The sequence below is a fragment of the Chinchilla lanigera genome, unplaced genomic scaffold (genome assembly GCF_000276665.1).
Source record: "Chinchilla lanigera isolate Chin_1 unplaced genomic scaffold, ChiLan1.0 scaffold00108, whole genome shotgun sequence".
Classification (NCBI taxonomy): domain Eukaryota; kingdom Metazoa; phylum Chordata; class Mammalia; order Rodentia; family Chinchillidae; genus Chinchilla; species Chinchilla lanigera.
Window position 1 is genome coordinate 52,257 of NW_004955509.1, and position 23,289 is coordinate 75,545.

A 23,289-nucleotide genomic window follows, 5' to 3' on the forward strand; every position below is an offset into this window, starting at 1 on the left:
ATACTCTGAATCATGAGGGGCCACCTTGAAAAAATAGGAAATCACCCCCCCCCAAGTGGTTCCTGCCCAGATTCTAAAGCACAGAGCACATTATGACAGGAAGGCGGTTGGGAATCCTGCTCATGTCTCTAATTGAGCCCTGATCTCTCAAGCCACGAGGCAGACACAAGTTTCAGTTGAAATGATCTCCTATCCAGAGCCAGAAGCAAGCCTATTTTGAAAATACAGTAGGTGTAGTTTAAAAAAGGTTCTCGTCCTTCCAAGTAAGGAAGCTGCAGCTGGTGTTTTGACAGTGTTCAGACTGTGGGTGTGTAATCATTTTACAATGTCTATTTGTAAATGCCTTTCACTGTATTTATAGCTCCTTTACAACAATGCTAATGAATTTCAGTTCTGAAAATACCAGAATTTCTGAAATTCACTGACGCACACGTCTGGAGTGGCTGACACCCAATGAGGATGCAGCCCTCCATGGTCCTCATTCTTCCCCACTCTGCCCCACACAACGGTAAAATTTTGGCAAAAAAGGGGGTGTTACTGAACTTGAAGAAAGAGGAGAAAGCCCAGCCTTCTGTCATTCATCAGCTCCTGCAGTGTTTTTCTCTGGTGAGTTTCTATGCCTTTAGCTGTTAAAGGAGAACGTAGGAGAAGGCCGGCAGTACACAACACTAGCTATTCGAAGATATCAGAACAAGGTTGCCCCGGCTCATTTCTGTAACTGAGATCAAAATAATGCTATTTTCATGTATCTTTCTTAGCAGTTTTAGACCCTTAAACATGCGACTCAGAAAGGCAACTAACAGCTAAGTGTCTCCTTGCTTTACTGCACAGGAATATAAATTACGAAGGCACCAAGCCGTCCAAGGACTGAACCTAAGACCCCATGGAAATAACAACAGCAGCTACTGTTGCTACAAGCCTACCATGTGTCAGGCACTAGAACGGCATTCTTCACATATTCGGTATTCCATCCTTAAAATCATCCCGGGAGGTATCCACTATGCCCTGAGACCCTTCAGTGGTGTGCTCACTACCCCTAATGCAGGGAATGCCATCCGCAGGCAGCCAACACCTTGTGACACAAAAGACTTAGCCACTTCAGTGCAACATAGGACAACCCCTAAAACATACTGTACTTTCGTATGCGGCTATACGAAACCTATACCTGGGACACTCTGATTTTCACTATGTAGGGAAGGAAACTGAGGCTCAGTGAAGTCACTTGTTAATAATAGGTCACAAAAGTAATAAAGTGGCAGGGTCTAGATTTGAACCTTCTAAGTCGAATTGCAGGGCCTAAGCTCTTGAACACTTCTTGAAGCTACTTTACTATTCAGCCTCTAGGTCTTGCAGGCTGGGGATCCAGACACGGGACAGTGAGTCATCAAGGATGCCAGGCAGCTTGTGTCACCCCAGCTCACTGCCAGCTAGGTAAATCACCTGCTCCCTAGTGAAGAAGTACTACCAATAAACAAAAACCATACGTCCAGAGGGGCTCGCTCTTCCTACTTAGACCTGAGGCCTAGGAAGGGGCTGTCACAGAGATGAGAATGTGGACGATGCCCAGTATGCATCCCTTGAGAACATAAACTCAGCTGCTAGCACTGCCCAATTTAGCCCAAGTTGGGACAGTTAAGCCAAGACATGTGGCATGGAAAAGGTGTTGAAGTGCACAGGAAGCCGAGGCAAGCAACCAGGCAAGTAAGTTCACAGCAGCGCAAACAAGAGAATCAAAAAATAAAAACACCAGAAGCCCATGAACTTTTGGGAGGTAAGTGGGAATAAATGAAGAAAGAGCGGCCCTGCCAATTCCCACTGAACAAGATTCCAAGTCCTTACTGTGGCCCCTCCTCCCCTCAAAAGGAGATACTGCCATAATGTAAACATCTGGGCTTCAATGGCCTAAAAAATGTTATGGGAGAAGGAGGAAGCTCCGAAGAAAAAAAAAGGAATGCCGGGAGTGGCGGCACCCGCCTGTAATCCCAGCACTGGGGAGGCTGAGGCAGGAGAATCATTGCCAAGTTCAAGGCCAGCCTGGGCTACACAGCGAGTTCAAAACCAGCCTGAACTGCATAGTGAGACCCTGTCTCAAAAGGACAATAAAAGAACAATTTAAAAAAGAGAAAAGGAAAAGAGACAGAAAAGCCCCATCGCTCATGTGCAGACAACCGCTGAGGCAGATCTATGCATTCTATTTCTCACCACTTCGCATTCCACCCAGGAGCTGTCAGATCACACGGATGATGGCAAACATCAAACGTCAGATCACAGAGAAACCATCTGAATAACCCTGTCTTCCTTCTTTCTCCAACCTTATTTTGCACCCCCTTCCAACGTAAAATCATGAGGCCTCACTGCCTCTCCTCTGAGGTCTCAGTCCAGGGACGCGCCTGAGGCTGCAGGGCCAATGCCAGTGAGTTCTCCTCCCTGCTCTCCCTGGCTTCCACCTCAGACCTTAGCTCCGACTGTGAAAGCTGGGTCAAGCCCTGACCTTGTTACTGGCAAGGGGCCTGTGCTCACAGGCGGGAAGGAGGTGCCCACGGCCACACTGTGATTGGTGGCAGAGCTGGAACCAGATGGAAGGTTCCTGATGCTTAGTCCAATCTCTCCCGAACACAGTTGAGAGGGCAATAATAAAAAGTGTCCACCTGCATGTTTTATGTTCTAAGAGATTTTTTTTCTCTCAAATTAGCAACTATAAGAGGGCTCAGCCTGTCTGTAAAGACAGAAGATGTGCAGTCAGTCCTTCAGAAGCCCCTCTGCTCGGGGAGGCAAGTGACTGCCCTGGAGGTTATTACATCTTCCCATCAGCAAAAAACAACACAGCAGTACGAGCAACCCGGTTTTCCTCACACCTCAGCTGGAGGGCCTGCTTTCCCCTTCCCAGAAATAGAAATCCAAAGACCCTACTGAGGGGCTGGGGATTTAGCTCAGCGGCAAAAGCGCCTGCCTGGCAAGCGCAAGGTCATGAGTTCGGTTCCCGGTACCGGAGAAAAAAAAAAAAACCAAAGACCCTACTGAGATCTGAGGAGTCCCTACATACCCATCTGGTGGCCAAAAGTACCTCAAGCAGTTTGGGATCGCAAAGGTGGTCCCACTTCAGTGAGGCGCAATGTACGCAGAGGCAGGGACACAATAAGCAGGAACCAGAATGGTCTGCCTGGCTGCTTTCCCCCTGCATTGCGTGTCCTTGTTGGGATAAGCACAAACAAGCCCTGCTATTTATAGACCATGGAGACATGCTGGAAGGTGATGGGACACTGCTCCCTCAATTCCCCTCTAGATTTCCATTCTTTGTGGAGACTACAAGGACACCTAGAAGCAGGCCTCCCTCCAGAGCGCATCCTGGGCATGGTAAGCCCAGAAACCTCCTAAGACAAAAGGGTGATGCTATCTAAGCCCCACCTCATCTGCAACCCTTCAGCTTGGCTTTTCAGCATCTTTCAACCCTTTGTGTCTCTTTGAAAACTCATCATCATGCAACTGAGAAGAGTACGTGTGGTGCCACTTGGACGTAGAATATTTAAAGAAATGGCGTGTGTGTAAAAGCACGACAGAAACCAAACATTACTATGCATGTGTAAGGTGTTAGTGCTTCTAGTGTTTCATGGCCTCATTCTGTCCACTGGTGGCAGGAACACCCATGTGGCTCAGTCAGGACTAAACCCCATCACTACTGTTGGTTCTTGCTGCAGCAAATAAAATTCATTCTTTGTGTGGGTAGAAGACAGCAGAGTATACACACAAACGAAGTAAGGTCAGCCAGTCACTCAGACATCCTTACAGCTCGACAACGTGCCTCTCCCCATCCCTCCAGGGATTCCTGTGCTCTCTAAGGCAACTCCCCTCCCTCAGTTCCCACCTTCTTCCGAGCCCTGGCACCACTGCTGTTTCTAAGGGAGGGTGCGCATACTTCCACCCCGAGAGACCTCCTGGCGCTATCTGAGGGCGTCCACATCGCAGCTTCCTTCGGGTTGTGGAGTATGACGCGCTTGCTGCTCCACGGGAAGCCCTCTTGCATCAAAGTCACCCACTAAGCTCTTTCAAGGGAGGAAAAAAGGGACGCACAAATGTGGTGAGGTCTCTCAAGTGACGAGGCCGTGAGCTAGGGGCCCAAAGTGCAGTGACTCGTTTGAACCCTCCACACCTGAGCCAGGTAGCCTCACCGTGCCATTTTGTAGAGAAGGAAACAGAGTCTGGGCGGCATGCACCTGCCTAAGGTCAAAGCACACGTAAGAAGGAGGGTAAGGTTTCCACCCTGGCGTGTCTAGCTCCAAAGCCCAAGCAAGCCGCGGACAGGCCGTAACTCCACGGGGCCTGATCACTAGAGTTGACTACTACCTAGAAGGGGGCCTGGCCAAATGTAGGCCTTTAAAGAATATCTGAAAAAATGAAAGACACACAAACACACACACATACACACACACACACGCACACACAGACCGCCTCTCACCACTGAATCCATAGCTAGCACTCATTTTCCAACTTCTTTTCCACAGCCAGCTTCTCACAAGCCTACACATGCTGGGCACTTGCCCATTCTTTCCTCAACTCCCCCTGCGCCAGGTGATTCTGATGCACACCTGGGAACGAGAACCACTGCCCTGTCATTGTTCCACACGCCCTTCTTCTGGCTGCCACGACATCACTCTCCTCCTGTCCTTTTATATGGCTCCCGGGCCTCCCGCCACCCTATAAATAGTAATTCTCCCTGTAGTTGTCTCTCCTCTCTCCTCACGCCTCTTCCCCATAATTTCTGAGTGATCACATCCATTCCATGTTTTTAACTACCATGTAAGAGCCAATGATCCCCATCTCTGTAATTTGTAGCCGAACTCTCCAAAGATATGGCTTCATCCTGACTTGTAGAAAAGAAGGGAAACACTCCAAAAATCTCACACGCATCCCTAGGAATCTCTGAAAAGAAATGCAGAGCACCTGAGTAATCCAAACTCAAAATGATGGCCTAAGCATCCTAAGCATCCTAAGCATCCTAAGCAGACTTGGACCTGCCAGTTCAGGGAATATTTGCATGGACTCAATCACTGATTTTCTTTTTTTGTCTTTTTGAGACAGGGTCTCACTATGCAGTTCAGGCTGGCCTTGAGCTCACTCTGTAGCCCAGGCTGGTCTTGAACTTACAACAATCCTCCTGCCTCAGCCTCCCAAGTGCTGAGACTACAGGCATGCACCACCACACCTGGCTCTCTTTTTAAAGAAGGATTGACTGATTAGTTTATATTTAAGAAGAAAAATGGGTCCTTTTAAATGATTTCGTTTGGTGGGCATGGGGGCTATACATCTTAAAGCAAGCCATACTTGGAAGTTTATTTCCTGCTAAATTGTAATCTCACCTGCATAAGCAGCCAGGATACCTTGGTCAATCTAAAGAAGAAAAATTAACTTTATACAGGTAAGTTAGTCTCAAGAGACATCTGTCCTTCCCTAAGCACTTAGTTGATGTTTCCCACAAAAATGTTTACTATCATACCTCCGAGTTTAACTTAACTCTTTCAAGTTTTACACTAGTGACACAATGCGGTGCTTGCACATGTATGTTTGATTTATTTCACTTATGAGTATGGTCTCTAGTTGTGACCATTTAAATATAAAGGCCTCGAGTTTATCTGTGAAATGATAGGAAACCACCGAAGAGTAAAGGGCTTCTGGGATGTGGGAAAAGAGAAGGGAAAGAAGGAGAAATTTTGTATGTATGTATATACAGGATAGATAACATGGTTGTTCTTCTATCTGCTGTTTCTATGCTGAAAGAAACTGTCAATGAGTCTTTGGTTGACCAGTATTGCATGTCTATATCTGTTTTCATGAGAAGCCACTTTGAAGATATCAATATGTAATACAACCACCATTGTTAATTCCCTACCACTTTGTTTGGAACTCTGTATTGTCTGTATTGTGCTTGTGATATGTTGTAAAATGTTGTATGTCTGTTAATGTTTCCCTCCTTTTATCCTTAAAATAAAAAAAAAAAAAAAAGTTTACTTACTGTTTGCCGCAAGCAAAAATGTCAGAGACCTCATCAGTCACATGTTCCTTTGCCTCCCTAAAATCCAGGGCTCCCGCGTCACTAGAAGTAAAGGGGAGGGGGGCAGAATGCAACTCCACTACTCCTTCCAGCCAGTGCTCACATTCTCTCAACACAGCTTCTAGCCCTCACAGGAAAGGTACATGGTGTGTTTAACATTTAAAGCAGTAAGTTTTCTCCAGGTAGCACTGGTATGGGTTACTAGGCCTCACATCCTCATGTCCACCACTCACCTATTCCCCTTCTAGGATTACTTCTCCGGCAGTGCTTCCACATCCAAAGTAAATGCACAGTGTCCTATAGGAGTTTCAAGCCTCGGTAACCAACTCCCCCATGTCCAGAACCTCCTCACTAAATAGCCTGCATCTACCCCTGACTCTCTCAGCCACTCAAATGATGGCCGTCACCTCAGTTCCGGTGTGTACTTTCTCCTTTAAGGTGCATACCACCACCTGCTACCGTACTGCTAAACTCATTTTATCAGGCAGGACTCAAAAACGTACTGACATGTATCTAGAAGAGTCTCTAGTTTGAGGAACACTGGCTTTCTCTCTCTTCAGCTCTTGCCATCATCCTGAGCCTATCTATGATAGCCACAAGGGTGACCATGACTAATGCGGACCCTTCAGCCCTTATGACCTCTATCACTCACCTTAAGTCCCCCACATCTGTGCCCCCCACTGTGGATAGGTTCGTCTTCAGGACACCCTGCCTCTGAGGCTGTAAGCACCACTCTGCCCTTCTGCCCATCAGCTTCTGGACTTCCTTCCGGCCAGCAGCTTGTCCCACTCCAACCTTGTTCGCCTTACTTTCTCCTTATGCCTTCCAGCTGTACTTCCCTCCTCTTTATGCTAGATCCCCTGTCCATCACACATGTCACCCACCGGCCCCTCCTAGTCACCTGCAGCCTCCAATCAGAGCACATGCGCTTGCAGCAGGCACCAGGCAATGTTCCTTCCCAGCTCCGGGCAAAGGTCCTCCCGCTTCCCCATTCTTTGGGAAGAAAAAGCAAAATGATTACGACATGGGCCAAGTTCACTGTCTGATTTGCTCCAGCCAGCACACTTCCGCCTCTTTCCCTGTTGGGTTTATTTTCTTCTGAGGGTGCCTGCCTGCTCTGCCTCTCAGGTTTCTGGCTTGCCACCTCTCACTTCAGGCAATTATGAGCGCTGATGTCAACACGCTCCTTTCTACTTCACTGGTTTTCCTTTTTGACCCTTTTCCCAATTTTCAGAATCTCTCCTCACAGAGGTTTCTGAACTCATTAAGTCAATAATGCATACAATTAAGCATAGTTCCTGTGTGCACCCATACAAAAGGATTTAGGTGTGGGCAGCTAACTGAAACATATTTATGTTAGACTGTCAGAACAGGTGAGTAGGCTTTATATTCTTGAGCTCCATCTTCTCAGTGTAAAATCAGAGCTAGACAGAATACTCTTTGCACCCCAAGCACCTTAGTTACATGAGACAAGGTGAGCGGAGCCTGCTTTTGCCTGTTGAACTAGTAACTGAGGCATTTCCCAGGCTCAAACTATAACAAAGGAGGCACTTACGGCTTAGTGCAGTAGTGGCAAAACTATGGCACGCGTGCCATAGTGGGCACGCGGGGCTCTGCTGGCACGCGAGCCAAGCACCAGCACTGCCCCAGCAGCTGAGCATCAGATAACAGGGCAGACAGGGGCAGTGTTGGCACTTTGCAATAAATAAGTGGGTTTGGGGCTGCAGTTTGGGTACTCGCTCTCTGAAAGGTTCGCCATCACTGGTCTAACAGAATCTATTATTATTGAATTTTAAAATCAAACTTGGTATTAGCTTTTTAAAAAAGTCTTTTATTTCCTGTTAAAAATGTTGGATGGAAATATTTTCTACAAATTGGAAGAATATTCTTAGCAGTGGTCAAGGAGGTAAGCACCTGAGGAAGACAGCGATCACTGTAAGGTCGTCAATGTGTTTCTACCTGGTCAGACTAGACACAAATTGCTTGTTGGGGTCCCACTACTCCTTCTAGATACAATTCCTGAAAAGTGAACTGGACAACCTGAGCCTTGTCCTAAGATTCAGAACAGAGCCTGGCACACAGTAGGCCCTCAGCACATTTTTGTTAAGTGAATATATCCAAAAAGGCTATGTTCTTCCTAAACTCAAATATTCTTTCTCTTCAGAGATGCAAGTTCCTGTTCCAAGAAAAAGAGATCAGTCTCTTCTGAAAGCACCACATTGCTGGTGAGAAGAGCATGAGCCCAAATTCAGCAGCTAGAGCTTTGCTGCCTGCTTCTGAACAGGAGATGCTAATGATGAACTTATGTCCCTTTGCTCAACCATCTGTGCATCTGTCCATCCACCCATCCAGTCATGTAAATCCTGGTGAAGTTGTGGGTTCACAGAGCACACTGTATCCTTTCTCCAGAGGAGCACTGACACAATACTGTTTGAATTAAGTGAACATTCCTCTCCCAACTAGTCTGGCAGAATAAAAAACAAGTTCATAAACCAACCTATGCATTGGTTGTCTAGTGTAACTGCTCAGTTAAAAAATATAAAGTGTATTAAGTACTGTCAAACAATAAGCCTTTCTTCCATCTTTAGATTTTTTTGTCTGTTGAAATCCATGGCACATTAGGTTACTTAGAATGTAAACACACATACTAAAGAGCTTATACAGGGGCTGGGAAGGAAGATAGATGAGACAAAATGGAATATAAGAAGTGGCACTCCACCCGCCCCCCGCCTTTAAGGAACCATGGCATCCAACAAGTGTTTGTTAAATGAACCACTACCATATGCTCACCATCATAAGGCATGTGGAGATGACAAAACACACTCTTGATCCGCTTTAAATCTGGTTAAGGAGTCCGGGGGTGTGTGTATCCCAAGTGGAACAGCATGGGGCCTGGCACTAGGCTAAACACAGAGTGTCAGGCACTGGAGAGAGCAATCCTGAGTGATCAGGGAAAGCTTCCAGAGGAGGGTGTGCTGACTGGATGCAGAAGTCAGGGAGCATGTGCAGATGCCTTGCAGGCAGTCAGGAAAGAAGGTGAGAGCGCTGTCATCAACCTGGAAGAATCTAGAACCGTCATTCTTTCAGCGTGGACACCCCCACCAGCACCAGCATTGGGGCGCTTAACAGAAATGCAAATTCTGAGACCTACTGAGTCAGAAACTATAGGTGTGGTGCCCAGTACTTTGCTTTGAATAGGTCTCCAGGTGATTGGGAGAGCTGCTCAAGTCTGAGAACGACTGAATCAGAGCAAACCCTGCTCTCTGTTCAGGTGGTTGAGCAGTGATCCCAGGCCTTTTCTCACTCCTCCTCCTCCTCTGTAAACTTCTGCATTAGGGGCTGAGTAGCTTCAGGGAAAGTAGAGAGTAGAGGCTGGCTACACTCTCCCATCCTGCTCAGATGACATCACAATGTTAAGAAGTTACATTTCCCACTGACTTCAATACAGAACCCTCTAGCACATCTTCCTCAGTGGCCCATAATCCTAAGTGACAACTGGCTGTTAGGAGAACTGGAAGCTCAGAAGAGCTCGGCAGATATGGAAGGCAAATGGGACCTCTGCGGCCCACAAGTCTGGCCAGGATGACAGGTTTCCCTTGACTTGCAAAACTGCATCTATCCCATAACCAGAGTTCTGAGAGTAACTCTAGAAGGCAAAGAAGTAATTGGAAATCCACTGCTCTTTCAAATCAGATCATTAAAAAGAGCAGCAGGAGTATTTTGGAAATTGTTAATGAGTTCATTGAAATGTGCACAGCCCCTGAAGAGTAACAGAATTTCATAGCACATAGCCTGGCTGCTATTCTCACCAGCTATAAAGTGATGTATAATCTTTCCTGCCCCACAGCTTCCCTCTGTTTGCACAGCTTATATTCTTTTCAGAAGCACTCAGGTGTATAAAACCATTTTCTTCTGATGTGCTCGCTTCTGGACCGACTACGCCAGCAATGTGGCCCTTGCTCAACTCATTGGGGCTGTCAAGTGACCTCATCACATGCATATACAAAGCCTTGTCCTATCAGTTATACAAGAGGATGTGACACATAGAGGCCTGGTCAACTCAACAAGGGCCAACATCCTATTCACTTCTCCAAGAGCCACTGTTTGCAGGTAGTTGTTGGATTGGATTTTGGTAGATACCTAGAGAGTGACATAGGCAAAGCCACTGCTACTCGAATGGGATCACATGCTCCGGAGATGATTATAGGTCTGTGCTCAGCCCCACCCCGCCCCCTGCCAGGGATGTGTGTGCATCAGTACTGCTGGTTGCAATTCCAACATCTCTCAACCATCTACATCATGGCCTGCCCTCTGTACTTGGGCAGCAGAGTATATCTGGACACTTGTGTGTGTGTGTCAGGACGCATAGTTTGATGTCATCACTACTAAAAGTAAATGAACCATGTTACAACACAGATGAGCATTGAAGATATCATGCTCAGTGAGATAAGCCTGTCATAAGAAAATGAATCCTGACACACCTTATATAAGATGCATAGTCACATTCAGAGACCGGAGGTAGAATGGTGGCTGTCAGTGCTGTGAGGCGGGGGAGAATGGTAGTTGCTATTTAACAGGTATAGAGTTGCAGTTTTACAGGGTGAAAGCGAGTTCTGGAAATGGCTGCACAACAATGTGAATGCATTTAATTACCACTGCACAGTGTATTTAAAATGGTTAAGGTGGTAAATTGCATGTTATGTGCATTTTACTCCATTTTTAAAAATTTTAAGTACACCAGCTCTTCTTGTCTTGCTATAAAGTTCAACAGGCAACAATAAAAATGACAAAAAATAAAAATGTCAATAAGCATAGGCATGTGGCTACATGTATGGGGAATATTTAGGTACATTTCTTTTTTTTCTTCTGGTACCGGGAATTGAACTCAGGACCCTGTGCTTGCCAGGCAGGCGCTTGTGCTGCTGAGCTACATCCCCGGCTATTTAGGTACATTTCAAAATTGGATCTGTATATGTACAAATTCCCCATGGTGAATGTACCTATTATGTGCCACAAAAATATGCTAATAACAATTACAAATGGAGACTGTGAGGTGAGAGGGACAGCGACTTGCCAAGCTTCACACTCCTCTTATGAGGTAGGATGAGATTCCAGTCCAGAGGCCTGTCTGACTTGAACACAAGAGCTCAGAAGCCCCATGCAACTGTCAGCATGCAAACTTAGCTAATAAGAACAAAAATGCAGTGTGCTGACAGGTACGCACAAAGACCTCTGGGTCACTAACTTGCTCCTGTATACTCAACCAACACATATAATACGTATATGCAATGGCAGGAAGTTATGGCAATGAAGAGAATTCAATAGTTCCTTGCTCTAGGGTGGGCATCTCAGTTCTAGAAAACACATCATCCAGCTCTGATTTCATATTACTAATAACGCATCCGGTCAGTCAGTAAAGAAATTTTTGTTTTGCTTGCTACATCTCAAACGTGTACCTGAATAAGGCTCATCCCTGGCCTTTGAGGGTCTTAGAGCTCAGAGACATGTGCACCAGAAAAAGCTTTGCTAAGCCAGCTTGTGGTTTCCACAATAGGCTGTGTAGTAAGCAGCAAAAGGAACTTGGGGTGTGGGGTGAGGCCCCACAGAGCAGCGGGAGGCAGCTGCAAATGAGCTGGGCACACCAGAAGCCAGGAGGACACCTGGGAGCTGAAGGTGGGTGTGCCACTCACACCTGCAGTTTGAAGGGCAGCTGGCCTTGCTCCCTCAAAGCCCAGGCAAAAGCCCTGTGTGTGAATAGGGCCCAGGTGCTGGTGCTCAACCCTCATCTGCTAATCCTGACACCTGCAATGCATCTACAACCTTGCGCCACTTCTGCCCTGGACAGAAGAGGCCGGCATCCTCGGACAATCTTGATTCCCTCTTGTCCTCCTCTCTTCCTCCCTCTTAAGTCTGCAGCACCCATGCCCTTTTCCTGTGTCCATCCCATGCCCACCCCTTTGGCAATAGTACACCAGTACCTGGTATGTGTCAGTGGGCCCACTGGTCGCTCCGGCCTTCTTGGGGGCAGTGCACCAGGTCGGTTGAGAGAACTGGTCTTAGGTGGCCGAGGCTTTTTTGGTGGAATGGCAGGAACAGAAGGTTTCTGTAAATCCAGTTTTGGCTCTCTCTCTGGCCTTTCTTTAAGTTATTGTTTATCAGAGCATAGAGAAAACAGATAGATCTAGTGTAAGCGACAGTACATACATGCAGATGACTTATTTCCTGCTTTAGAAAAATCATTAATGCCATTTCTAAAGGTAAAGTTGGTTGCAAAGTAAGCATCACTTATTCTTTCTCAAGTTTGCAAAAGCCCCACAAAGCCACAGCTCCCTGCTCCCTTCTTTCCGTGCTTTTGCTCATGTGGGCCCCTTTACCTGGAATGCCCTTTCCACCCCGTCCACCCTGGGCCAGCTCCTACTCACCCTTCCGTGTCTGGCTAAAACATGTCACCATCATGTTCCCGTCTGAACAGCTGCCCCCACCCTCAATGGTAGATTTCTTCCTTCCTCACTTGAGCCCTTTACAAACAGGACCTGCTCAGATACTTTATGCAGGTTTTCATGCTTCGCATAGCCATGGGTTGCTGGCCTCTGAGGGCAGGGCCCAGCTTCTGCTCATCTCCCTAGGATCCTGTGCGGTGCTGGTGCATGGCTGACGCTCAGCCGATGGCTGATAAGTTTGATACACGGCCCAAAGGACCCGCTGTTGGGTGTGAGGAGGGAGTGGGCCTGACTTCTCTTGGATTAGCCTCCAAAAAGGATCATGAGCCAATAAAAGAGGTCAGCATTTTAGGGAACAATTCATTCTCAATTTATTCTTGATGTGCAAGTTTGAACTTAGAAGACAAACTGGGACTTCACAGGTAGGTGTTTTCCAAAGCTTTTTGACGTCAGAGTTATTAGGGTGAAGGTGAAGCCAGGTTTAGTGGCCAAACTGGACAGTGCTCAGTGACAGCCTGAAGTTTTCTGTTCCCAGCTAGCCTTGCGAATTGCACACTGGAGCACAGGCAGGCTGCTGTGTTTACGTGCAAGATGGTACTCAGAACAACTTTTCCTTGCACATACCGGCTCACATTGCTTAGGTGCTCAAGCCAACTGGCAAAATCTTTAGAAACCCCACCAGGTATTGTACAAGTATCATTGTGCTCATCCTTGCAATGTGCCTGTGGGGAACAGGCTCCAACCAGGAATGCTGGGAACTCATTTTCTGGCACATGGGGGCTAGAAGAAGAAGAGTTCAGGTGAAATGCTAAGCAGGAGATATGTTTCCTGCTGGGCAACAGGACAAGGACAGGGACAAGGATAGGACTTCCAGCAGGTTACATGGTGAATGAGAGGGTGGGTATGAGCTGACCTGACAGTGACATTAAGCCAGTTCCTGGGCTTCTCTGTTGCTTCTGATCAGGGCTTCTGCCTCCCTGCCTCACTGGTATGCGTATAAGTAACCAAAACAAACCAACGATCATAGTCTAAAGAATACGATGAGGGCTGGGGATATAGCTCAGGGGCACAGCACCCGCATGGCAAGCACCAGGTCTTGAGTTCGATTCCTGATACACACCCCCAAAAAAGAATATGATGAGACTTACTGTGGCACAGAACAAGTACTCATGGTGTTGAAATTGGAATAACGTGGATATCTATTCATTATTTTTAAAAATCTCATGGGACGGGGAGGCAGGGGTATGTGGCTACTTGGCCAGCCAAGGAAAGTGATGTCTACATGTCAGCCTATAAGTTGGTCAACATGGACAAGTGCAGAAAAATGTCTTCCTCACATAGCTTGTTTAGCAACAAGACACTAGTCACGTGTCCTTTGTGAGGGCAGGGGATGGTGTTTGGCTATTTCACAACATGTGCTTTTATCAAAGAGCTGTCTGTAACCTCAGCGGCTATTTTTGCATTGATCTGTGACACAGTCTTGGCCTTCATAATGGGGTTCTACAACTCAAATGCTACCTGTTCACTGTGAAAGAAAGAGGTATTGGTTCTTAACAGCTTGCAGTGTTGGCAAAACTTGTAGCAGGCTGATATGAAATATGCAATTTCACAATAAAATTTCATGAGGCCACCAAGGAGCACCTCCAAATAATTATATTCATTAATCTAGCATTTCTCTTGTGATTTCAAAATAACTGCTTTTTAAAATGGAATTTTTCTCAGCCTCCTGTTCATAATAACAACATGGCACTTTTCCCATAAAAATGTGTGATCAATCAAATCTTAGGCACCAAATAAAATGAGTCCTTGCACAGCTTGTGGATTTCTCTGGGAGAGACACTCAGAATGGTGAGAATCAAACACATCTGTAAAACTGGCCATGTGAAATTCGGCCACTTCCCTGCCAATGATGCTCCCGACCATATTCAGGAGACTCCAAGCCCTGGGGTGTTTTTCTCATTATTGTCACGGCTTGCTCCCCCAGCCACCAAGGTTCTTGAGCAAGGACAGGTATCTGCAATCTTGTTAATCCATCAAGGGCCCAGTGGTGACCAAGGAAGAGCATTTTCATTTGTCTGGATGGGAATTTTACTAAGCCAAGTCCATCTATCAACAGTGATGAGCAAGCACCCCGGGCACTAGGCACAGAGGAGAAGCTAGATGAAAACTGTCAGCTATATTCCGGTCCCCTGAGGAACTCAGAGTCTACAGTTTCAGGGTATGCACAGAATGACAGAGGCAGAGACATCTCAGAAGGGCACCTATGTATGAAGTGACTGGTCTGGTTGTTTTTCATTTACTGAGAAACTCTGGCCATACAAAGTACTCTCTCCTATTTCCTTAGAAATGGGATGCTTAAAAGTAATCAAAACAAACCCATAATCATCATATTGTAAAGAAAAAGCAAATTCTGTGGGTAATCTACACCAGCACTGTGACAGACAGCTTTGGCTCTTATTGTGCAGCTGCCAGTGAAGAATTGATTTCATACCTTTCTCTTCTGTTCTATTCGGAAGTGTTTCTGGTCTTTCAGGAGGTATCTTTTTAATTTCATGTTTTCTTTCTGTTGTACCTAAGACGGAAAGGGTAACAGTTATCAAAAAATGTGTTCATTTATTAGACACGCCAGGATTTCAATATTTATCAGGTATATCAAAGGCAATACACTTTTTTTCCCTTCAGTTGAGTGCTGGTATTATCTGGCTAACAGGAGTTGCTTAGAAACAAAGCAGAAGTCATTTCCAGCCAATGTCATTAAGTTTGCTTGCCTCCATATCCTTAATTCGTAAGAAAACCAGTGATATTTTCTGATATTTAAACCTACTTCCTTAGGCATAAAAATAGTCAAAAGATATCTCTGAGTGGGGATGGGGAGTGTGTAAAAATAAAGAAGTCACTCATCGAAATATACAGATAATGGGTTACTGGATATTATGCTCTATCAATAAGAAGGGGTTTCATACAGACCTGAATTCCATCGTGTAAAAGTTTTTAAATATTGGCTGAAGTTTTCCGATACTCCTGCCATTAGAAGGTGAGATCTATATCCCCTTGCCTGCAATGTGGGGAGGTTTGCAACTGCTTCAACCAGTGGCCTGAGTAACTTTATGTACTTTTCAAGGCTATGTCATAAAAGGTCATGTCATAATAGGTCTCCCCGTGTAATAATTCAACTACCCTGGAGAGGCCACATGTGGACCCTGAGGCCTACAGCCCCAGCTGAGACCGGCTTTCCAGCCGAGGGCCCAGCCTCGGCGGAGTGGAAACAAACCATCCTGCCCATGTCCTGTTCACATTCTGACCCGCAGAACCTGTGCGCATAAGAAGATTGCTAATTTATGCCACTAAGTTTGGAGTGATTTCCACGTAGTAGAATACCTGGAATATAAAATTGAGGGGTGTGTAGAGATGCTACAATAGTTCTCCCTAAGTCCTTTCTCTTTGCGTCTGAGCTCCTCAAGTACACATCTTTCCAAAGCACCACTTAGCATTTATCTTTACTCACGTGGACTGCAGCTGCTCCCTTACCTGAGGTCTGATGGCACCTCTGACCTCAGGCACGTAGGGCACTTTGGAAAAAGGTAAGCTCAAACCATTCAGAAGTAGTTCTCTTTATTTATAGACTTATTGGAGTACCTGACGAACTCTTCACACAACTCACCCCTAAAGCCGAGTGCTTGGTGTTAAAACCTTAATTACACAGCCTCAGAGCCCAAAAGAACTTTTAAAAAATTCATTGAACATACATTTCATCTGAGTCCCTTTAATGACTCACTATAAATTAAACACTGTATCTGATTTACATCAATTTCATCTTTTTTCTTTTTTTGGTCAAGGAAAGTTGATTATGGGGAATTTACAAGTATTTACCTCCTTATCACAAAGCATTTCCCAAGATCCCTCATCAGGATAAATGAGCAGCCGCAGTAGTCTAAAAAGATGAAATGTCATCTTGCTTTTCAGCACAGAGGCCCATCACAGATGGTACGATTATTGCAAAAAGATAACAATTTGCCTACATGCTACAGTGCAGCTTCCTAATGATAACGAAAGTCTCATTCCTGGAGACACAGAGAGTTAACAATTCCACTACCTTGAATCCAATCCTATTTACTCTATGCTAGGCTGCTTGAGCTTTAGACCACTTGGTTCATCTTCGTTTCCAGTTACCAAAACCTCTACGGGAAAGGGGTCTTCAGAGAAAAACACACAAATAGCCTCCTTTAATCTCAGCACAATAAAATATTTATATGGCCAGAACCACTAGATGGCAAAATGAAACTGCTCAACACCAACAGGGATGGGGCGGAGCAGATGTACTTAACAACCCATCTCAAGGTTTAATCTCTGCAATTCTCAATTATGCTCAAGGGAACGGGAAAGAAATTTGGGGTCAAGTTGATTTCCTTCCCCCAACTTGGTGGGCCAAAGATAACTTTTAAAAAAAATCGTTTCTTAATACATTTATGAACACATCAGTCTGAAAATGTATTCATACTTTAAATGTTACAGACATATCATAATCGTGTAGAACTAAAAATATTTCTACTCTTCTGTTTTAGTACTTTTAAAAAGTGCTACTTAGCTAGTTATTAGTGGAGGAACGTCCCTTCCCACAATTAACTATCACAATTACAAAGAAGAATTGTATTAGGAAATATGAATCATCACCTGTATGCATGAGAACCCAGTGAGCAATGAGTTATCAAATGTCCAATATCAGTTCCTCTTTTTTTCAACTTTATTATTTGAACAATACAGAAAAGGTGAATTAGATTCTTTTTAAGATTAAAAAAAGAAGGCCAGGTGTGCTGGCGCATGCCTGTAATCCCAGCACTCTGGAGGCTGAGGCAGGAGGATTGTTGCGAGTTTGAGACCAGCCTGGGCTACAAAGTGAGCTCAAGGCCAGCCTGAACTTCAGAGTGAGACCCTGTCTCAAAAAGACAAAAAAAGAAAGATTAAAAGAAGAACAAAGAGGGAAAGTATTTATGCCTAGAAAAGCACCTTTTAATTGAGGGGAAAGAAAGTGAGCCTGATCACCCTGGACAGACCTTAAAAAGCCAGCAACTCCCCATATGCACAATGATGCTACGGCCTAAGGGAACACTGCAGTCTTCCCTAAATCAATCCTTGATAGGACATAGGCAAAACAGGGCAAAATCAGATTCTTCTTTCTTTTAAAATACTTTATTAAAAACAAACTCAACAAATAAAATTGCTTTACTTTAAAAGTTCTTTCTGATCATTCTCTTTGGGAGCCCTGAGTTTTGCACATTTTAGTGATATATTTTTGTCTTCAAGAACAGTCAGCAGTTTGTAGGCATTCCTAATTTAACAACTGAATTGTCTTCCTATGCTAGGTCATTAAATGAATTGATTGCTAAGTGAGAAATTGTATATTATATGTACATTACAATATTCAGAACAAAAAAATGGGCAAAGGAAACTCCAAATTGATGACTTTGCTTTTATTTCCACAACTCTTATATTCAGCACTGTAATACATAACGGAACATAAAACTATAGTACTGTACTGTACAGTACAATCACAAAAATAAACAAGGTGTACTGTATAAAAAAGATATTGAGGCTCTAAAAACAAGATGTGCAGAAGTGTACAAAAAATAAGATGGGTCGTTAAGTCTGAGCAGTGGGTTGGAAGTCTGAACCATCATTAAACAGGTTGTTAAAAGAGGAATATCTGTATTTAAAATCTGCCTGCTGAGATCCCGTCATAACTTCCCAATTTGGCAATTTGTGGCCATTTGAATCCAGGCATCTTGAGCGCTACCAAGGACAATTTGAACATATGTAACAGGAAGACAGACAGTATACTTTATTTAATGGAACCGAAAGATACATTACCTGCCCCTTGTTTGATGACAGGAGCGGATGGAGGTGGTGGTTTCTTGGGTCTCTGAAAAATTAATTAAAATTATACCACATGAGACTGTTGGCAAGCTGTCCTGTCACAGAAGGACTACAGACATTGCTTTCTATGTGCATTGTTTTCTATGTGGACCATTTAGACAACCTCTCCAAAAATATTGAGCAATTTTCTCTCCAGCGACGTCATATTTCGGCACCTCTAAACAAACACTAAAATAAATTCAGTCGGCAAAACAAAACTCTGATCGACACATGAAACACCATTTCCCCCTTTCTAAATTTGTAACAGACTTCTGGAAAAGTGTGGCTCAGCAAAAATGGCCTGAAACTAGCAAGCACAATGGTACTCTACTCCTACACTGAAATCACATTTGCAATTAAGATTTAATGTGCTGAATAATCAAGCAATTCGAAAAGATTCACTGGGAACACTCAAAATCTGATCTGCTGTGCATGTGGCAGGCTGACTGTTTGCTGTACCCAGGTTAGGTTCCAAGCCTCCTGCCCTTTTCTACACCAGGGCTGCCAGGCCATTTGCAAGGTACCTGTGGACCAGTTGTACCCACTCATATATGATAAACTGGAATGCAGGCTTTTGCAAAGCAGCTGCCATTTGTTTTTCTCTTGCACACTGTTGCTCTGTAGATGACAGAGGCATTCAATGGTATTCACCCTCGAAGTGTTTCCAGAATCAGCAGGCATTTCCTTGTTATCCAGGATCTACTGATGGAGGGAGATGTGCCCGCCAGCCTTGGCAAATGATTCAGTGGTCAGAGAATCCAGCCATTGCATCATCTTGGACAGTGTGATAAGAGCGAAGGGGTAGGGCAAAGGCAAGGAGAGAATCATCTCAATGTCAGTATCATTAAAGGATGGAAATGGGGAGGGTTGGGGCACATGACCCACGTTGCTGCCAACCCTTCTCCTTGACCTCTCTGGGCATCCTTATACCTGTGATTTTAATAAAGTTCCACAGAGTCACTTCTGCTCTCTGAAAATGTACTACTGTGACATTACCATAAGGACCAGTAAAGGCATATGTCCAGCCCTCGCCCCAACTCACTGGTGCCTAATGCAGCATGCAGCCATAAGAAGAAAAGATTTTAAGTAAAATCCAGAGAATATGACATCTACAAGGAACTTTCTCGAGGGTATCATAGCATGGAGGCTCTGGGTTCAATAACTTTTAAGGCCTCCTTTTCACTGGTTTGATGATTCTGCCAAGTTATTCTGATTTAATACTACAGCATGGTGAGACAGAGGTGTGATACTGAAATCTGACTGTCCCCGTAAGTCTCTTTCCCTTACATGGGACAAGCCCTAGACATGGGACAAGCAACTTCCCCCAGCTATTCCTTCTCATGTACAAAAGGCAAGGAAGGAAATCAACTCTTGGGAGGAACTGGTTTCCCAAACAGAAGGAGTAAGTTCTATTTTGTTTAATCCTTGTGACAACTCATTCTGCCAGTGAAATATTTGAGGCCCAGAGAGATAAAGTCATTTCCTAAGGTCATCAAGCTATTAAAGGAAGTAGTAGGGTTGCTGGGAGTCAAGCCCAGGGATGTTTGACCCACAGGTTGAAGATCCATCCTGCCAAAGAACATCCGCAAGACAAACCATCACGTGGCCATAATACCACACACAAGGAGTTCATAAAGGCACAGGGAACTATTATGCTAAAGTTGGAAGAAGAACATGGGTATCAAATTGCAGCTACAGTATGAGCTCAACTATGCTGCAACATTTACAGAAAAAAAAAGCTGGAAAGAAATAAATTTAAAGTGGTCATCTCTGATGAGTAGGATTATGAGTATGCATAAGCATATGTGTATTTTCCTCTTAATGTGTTTCTGTATTGTCTATATGCGCACAGATAAATAAGCTTTATTATAAAAAAGCAAGCTTCTCTAAGGGCCACCTCTCCTTGTACATGTCTATTCCAAGTACATCAACTGTTCCAAGAGTGGATGTGTTTCTGGTTAAGGTCTTCAACTATCCTATCCCCTCTGTCAGCCCCTTCCGGCATCCACCAGCTCCTTCCTTTTCCTTCCTCTCTTCTCTTTCTTTGTGTAAATTAGACTGGGGACAGATGTGTGCCTATCTAATGAAGTCATCACTGAAACTCTGCCAATTAACCTTCCTGTACCTCAGGATCAGGGTAATTTCTTACTCATGAAACTGCCAACACCCTGTGGCCTAATTCTTCCCAGCCAGTGAAGTCCCAACAATGCCTACCCCTGGATGTCTCCCTCACCCCTTGCTGGTATGAAATCCGCTATAACCAATAGCATATGCGCCTTCTATAACATACACCATTACCCCAGCGACCTTGCCTCAAACCACATGGCTCTAAATTTAAAAACAACAGCAAAGACAATTGTAAGTCATTCTATTTTCCAAGATTACTCAGGAAAAAAAACCCTTAGTGTTGTGTTAGACTTAGCATGTAGTAAATACATGAATATGACAGGGTCGAGCAGGGGGTGGGGAGAGAGAGAGGGAGAGGGAGAGAATAAAGGCGTGGCCGGGAAAGAGGACAGGAAATTTTATGCTAACAGTGTGTGGGAAGTACAGTCGTGGCAAGTGTGTGTGTGAATGCAGCAAAGGCAGGAGGCAGAGGTGTGCCTTTGTGTTCAGAGCTGCGGCTACTGTGGAGATAACTGGGGCACTTCTGAAGGGAAGGGGCAGTTCAGGAGCTATCTGTCTTGCATCTGCCATGCTGGATTATCACTGGCCAGGTGCCTCCTTTGCTTATTAGCAGAGAGGTTTACAGGTGTTCCTCCTCCTTTTTCTTCCCTTGACTGATTTCACTTTCTCTGGTTCCGTCAAACTTGACAGCCATCATGCCTCTTCAGACGAGAAAAGACAACACCAAACAAGATGTCATTTAAGGTAATTCCAAACAAAAATCAGGCCCAGCAGTCCATGCGGCTCTAGCCAACCCCTAAGAGATTAATAAAGTATTGCATATGGACCTACTTCTTTTTTTTTTTTAGCACAACTAGAAGACAGGGCAGTGTAAACCGAGAAAGCAGATGAAATAAATCTGTAACAAAATTGACAAAAATTCCCAGGTACATAGTCCCTAGGATGAAAGTAATCATTTCGTGTCTTTAAAATGTACCAATGAACTTAATAAAATTAAAAAATATATCACAGGAGTTCATTATTCTCAAAGAAAAAGACATGAGCAGATCATGGAGCTGATTTTCCTCAAAATGCCCAATTGCGGCTGGATAAAGGAAATGGAACTGGGTATCTTTCAGGGAAAGCAGTAGGTCAATGTGTTCTCTGTGGAGTTTGACAGCCATGTAATACTAACTAGCTGCTATAGATACACAGAAAGAAACATCCTTTAGACTCAGGAAGGAGCTAAAAACCTAACTGTTTAGAGGCATTTTTTCCATATAGCCTTTTATCTCTCCTTCAGTGGTGAAAGCAAAACACTCCAGCTCCAAACTTAGGTGCTTCTGCCTGCTCAGTTTGCAGATAAGTACTTTTAATAAAAGCAGTGGATGGTAAGAGGCGTAAGTGATCAGAAGAGTCCTCTCTATAGCTGAGAAAAGTGAGGCCAAGTGGGGCTGTGACAACAGGTAGTTGATAGCCAGAGGGGACCTAGGACTCGTGCTTCTCAATGTCTAGACTGTAGAGATTCATTTAAAAAGAGCTGTCACAAAATGTCAATAACGAAATCAATGAGCCAACATTTTCTGATTTCTGGGAAATTCAAATGCTTTCCATGTATTCATGTATGCCAGACACACAGCCTTAGTGATGTGTGTCTATGTGTGCCTGTGTGTGGAGTTGCTGGCCTGGATAGAGACACCGTATCGTCGTTCAAAGGACAGATTAGCTTGACTTGATTTTTACTGTTATGCTACCAGGAAGGAAATAGATCTGAATGTTCCAGGGTAAGGATGGCAGGAAGGCAAACTTTGCTTCTCGGTAAAAGATTTCAGAACTGACTACGCCCTTTGTTTGGCAAGATTGGCGAGTCCCAATTAAAAAAAAAAAACTTCATCAGCTGGCTCAACTGCTCTCCCTGGCAAGAATTCTGATCCACCACTTTGGCCTGTTGAGCCAGTTTGCCTTCAGAGCTCTGTGCCCCAAGATAGGCTTTGTTGAAAATAATCAGAGGAGTATACTCTGATGGCTGGACATACTTTATGGGTTGTTTAGTTCACTTTCTATTGCAATATTCTGTTAGAGTGCCTGAGGATTGGGTATTTTATGAAGAAAAGAGGTTTATTTTGGCTCATGGTTCTGGAACTCCAGGTACATGGTGCCAGCATCTTCTGCACTTCTGGTGAGGGCTTCATGCTGTTTTAACTCATGGCAGAAATCAGAGAAGGATGCAAGCACAGGCAGAAGAAGTATGTATGCAAAAGAGACCAAAGGAAGGTTCCAGACTTGTTTTACAACAACTTACCCTTATCAGAACTAATCTAGTATCAAGAAAACTAATCTGGTCTCTCCAGAAATGCATTAATTCATTCATGAGGGTGGTGCCCCTGTGACCTAACTATCCCTTAAATGTCCCACCCTCTCTCAACACTGTTATTGAGGATCATGCCCCTACATGAATTTGGGTGGGGACAAACCATATTCAAACAATGTATGTGGAGGGGGGCTTTGTTGGGAGAATACGGTAAGGTTCCAGAAGCAAATCTCAGCTTGATTTCGGGCAACGCTGGACCTTGGGAAGCCCCTCCGTGTCCAGCTAAGTTCTCTGTAGGCTGGAGAGGGTACGCAAATGGATAGTTCCTGACCAGGATGTCCCTCACATTCTAGAAACACATGGTAGGCTGCCCTTTCCCCTCTGCCTCTGGAAGTCTAGCCACACTTTTGAAGTGTGCAGCTGGGACATGCTCTAGGCAATGACAGTGTCTATAACTGTTCCATTGCTTGTTCTGG

The 23,289-nt window shown here is 44.7% G+C and overlaps 1 protein-coding gene across 1 annotated transcript in view; it reads right to left on the reverse strand.

Moving 5' to 3' along the window:
- Positions 1 to 23,289, reverse strand: part of Sh3kbp1 (SH3-domain kinase binding protein 1) — a gene marked incomplete at its 5' end in the record, with an annotated part of 338,774 nt that overhangs the window by 46,100 nt on the left and 269,385 nt on the right. Inside the window, 3 exon segments of the mRNA XM_005407792.2 lie at positions 12,025 to 12,184; positions 14,978 to 15,058; positions 18,352 to 18,403. Of these exon segments, the coding sequence (XP_005407849.1) occupies positions 12,025 to 12,184; positions 14,978 to 15,058; positions 18,352 to 18,403 (293 nt within the window).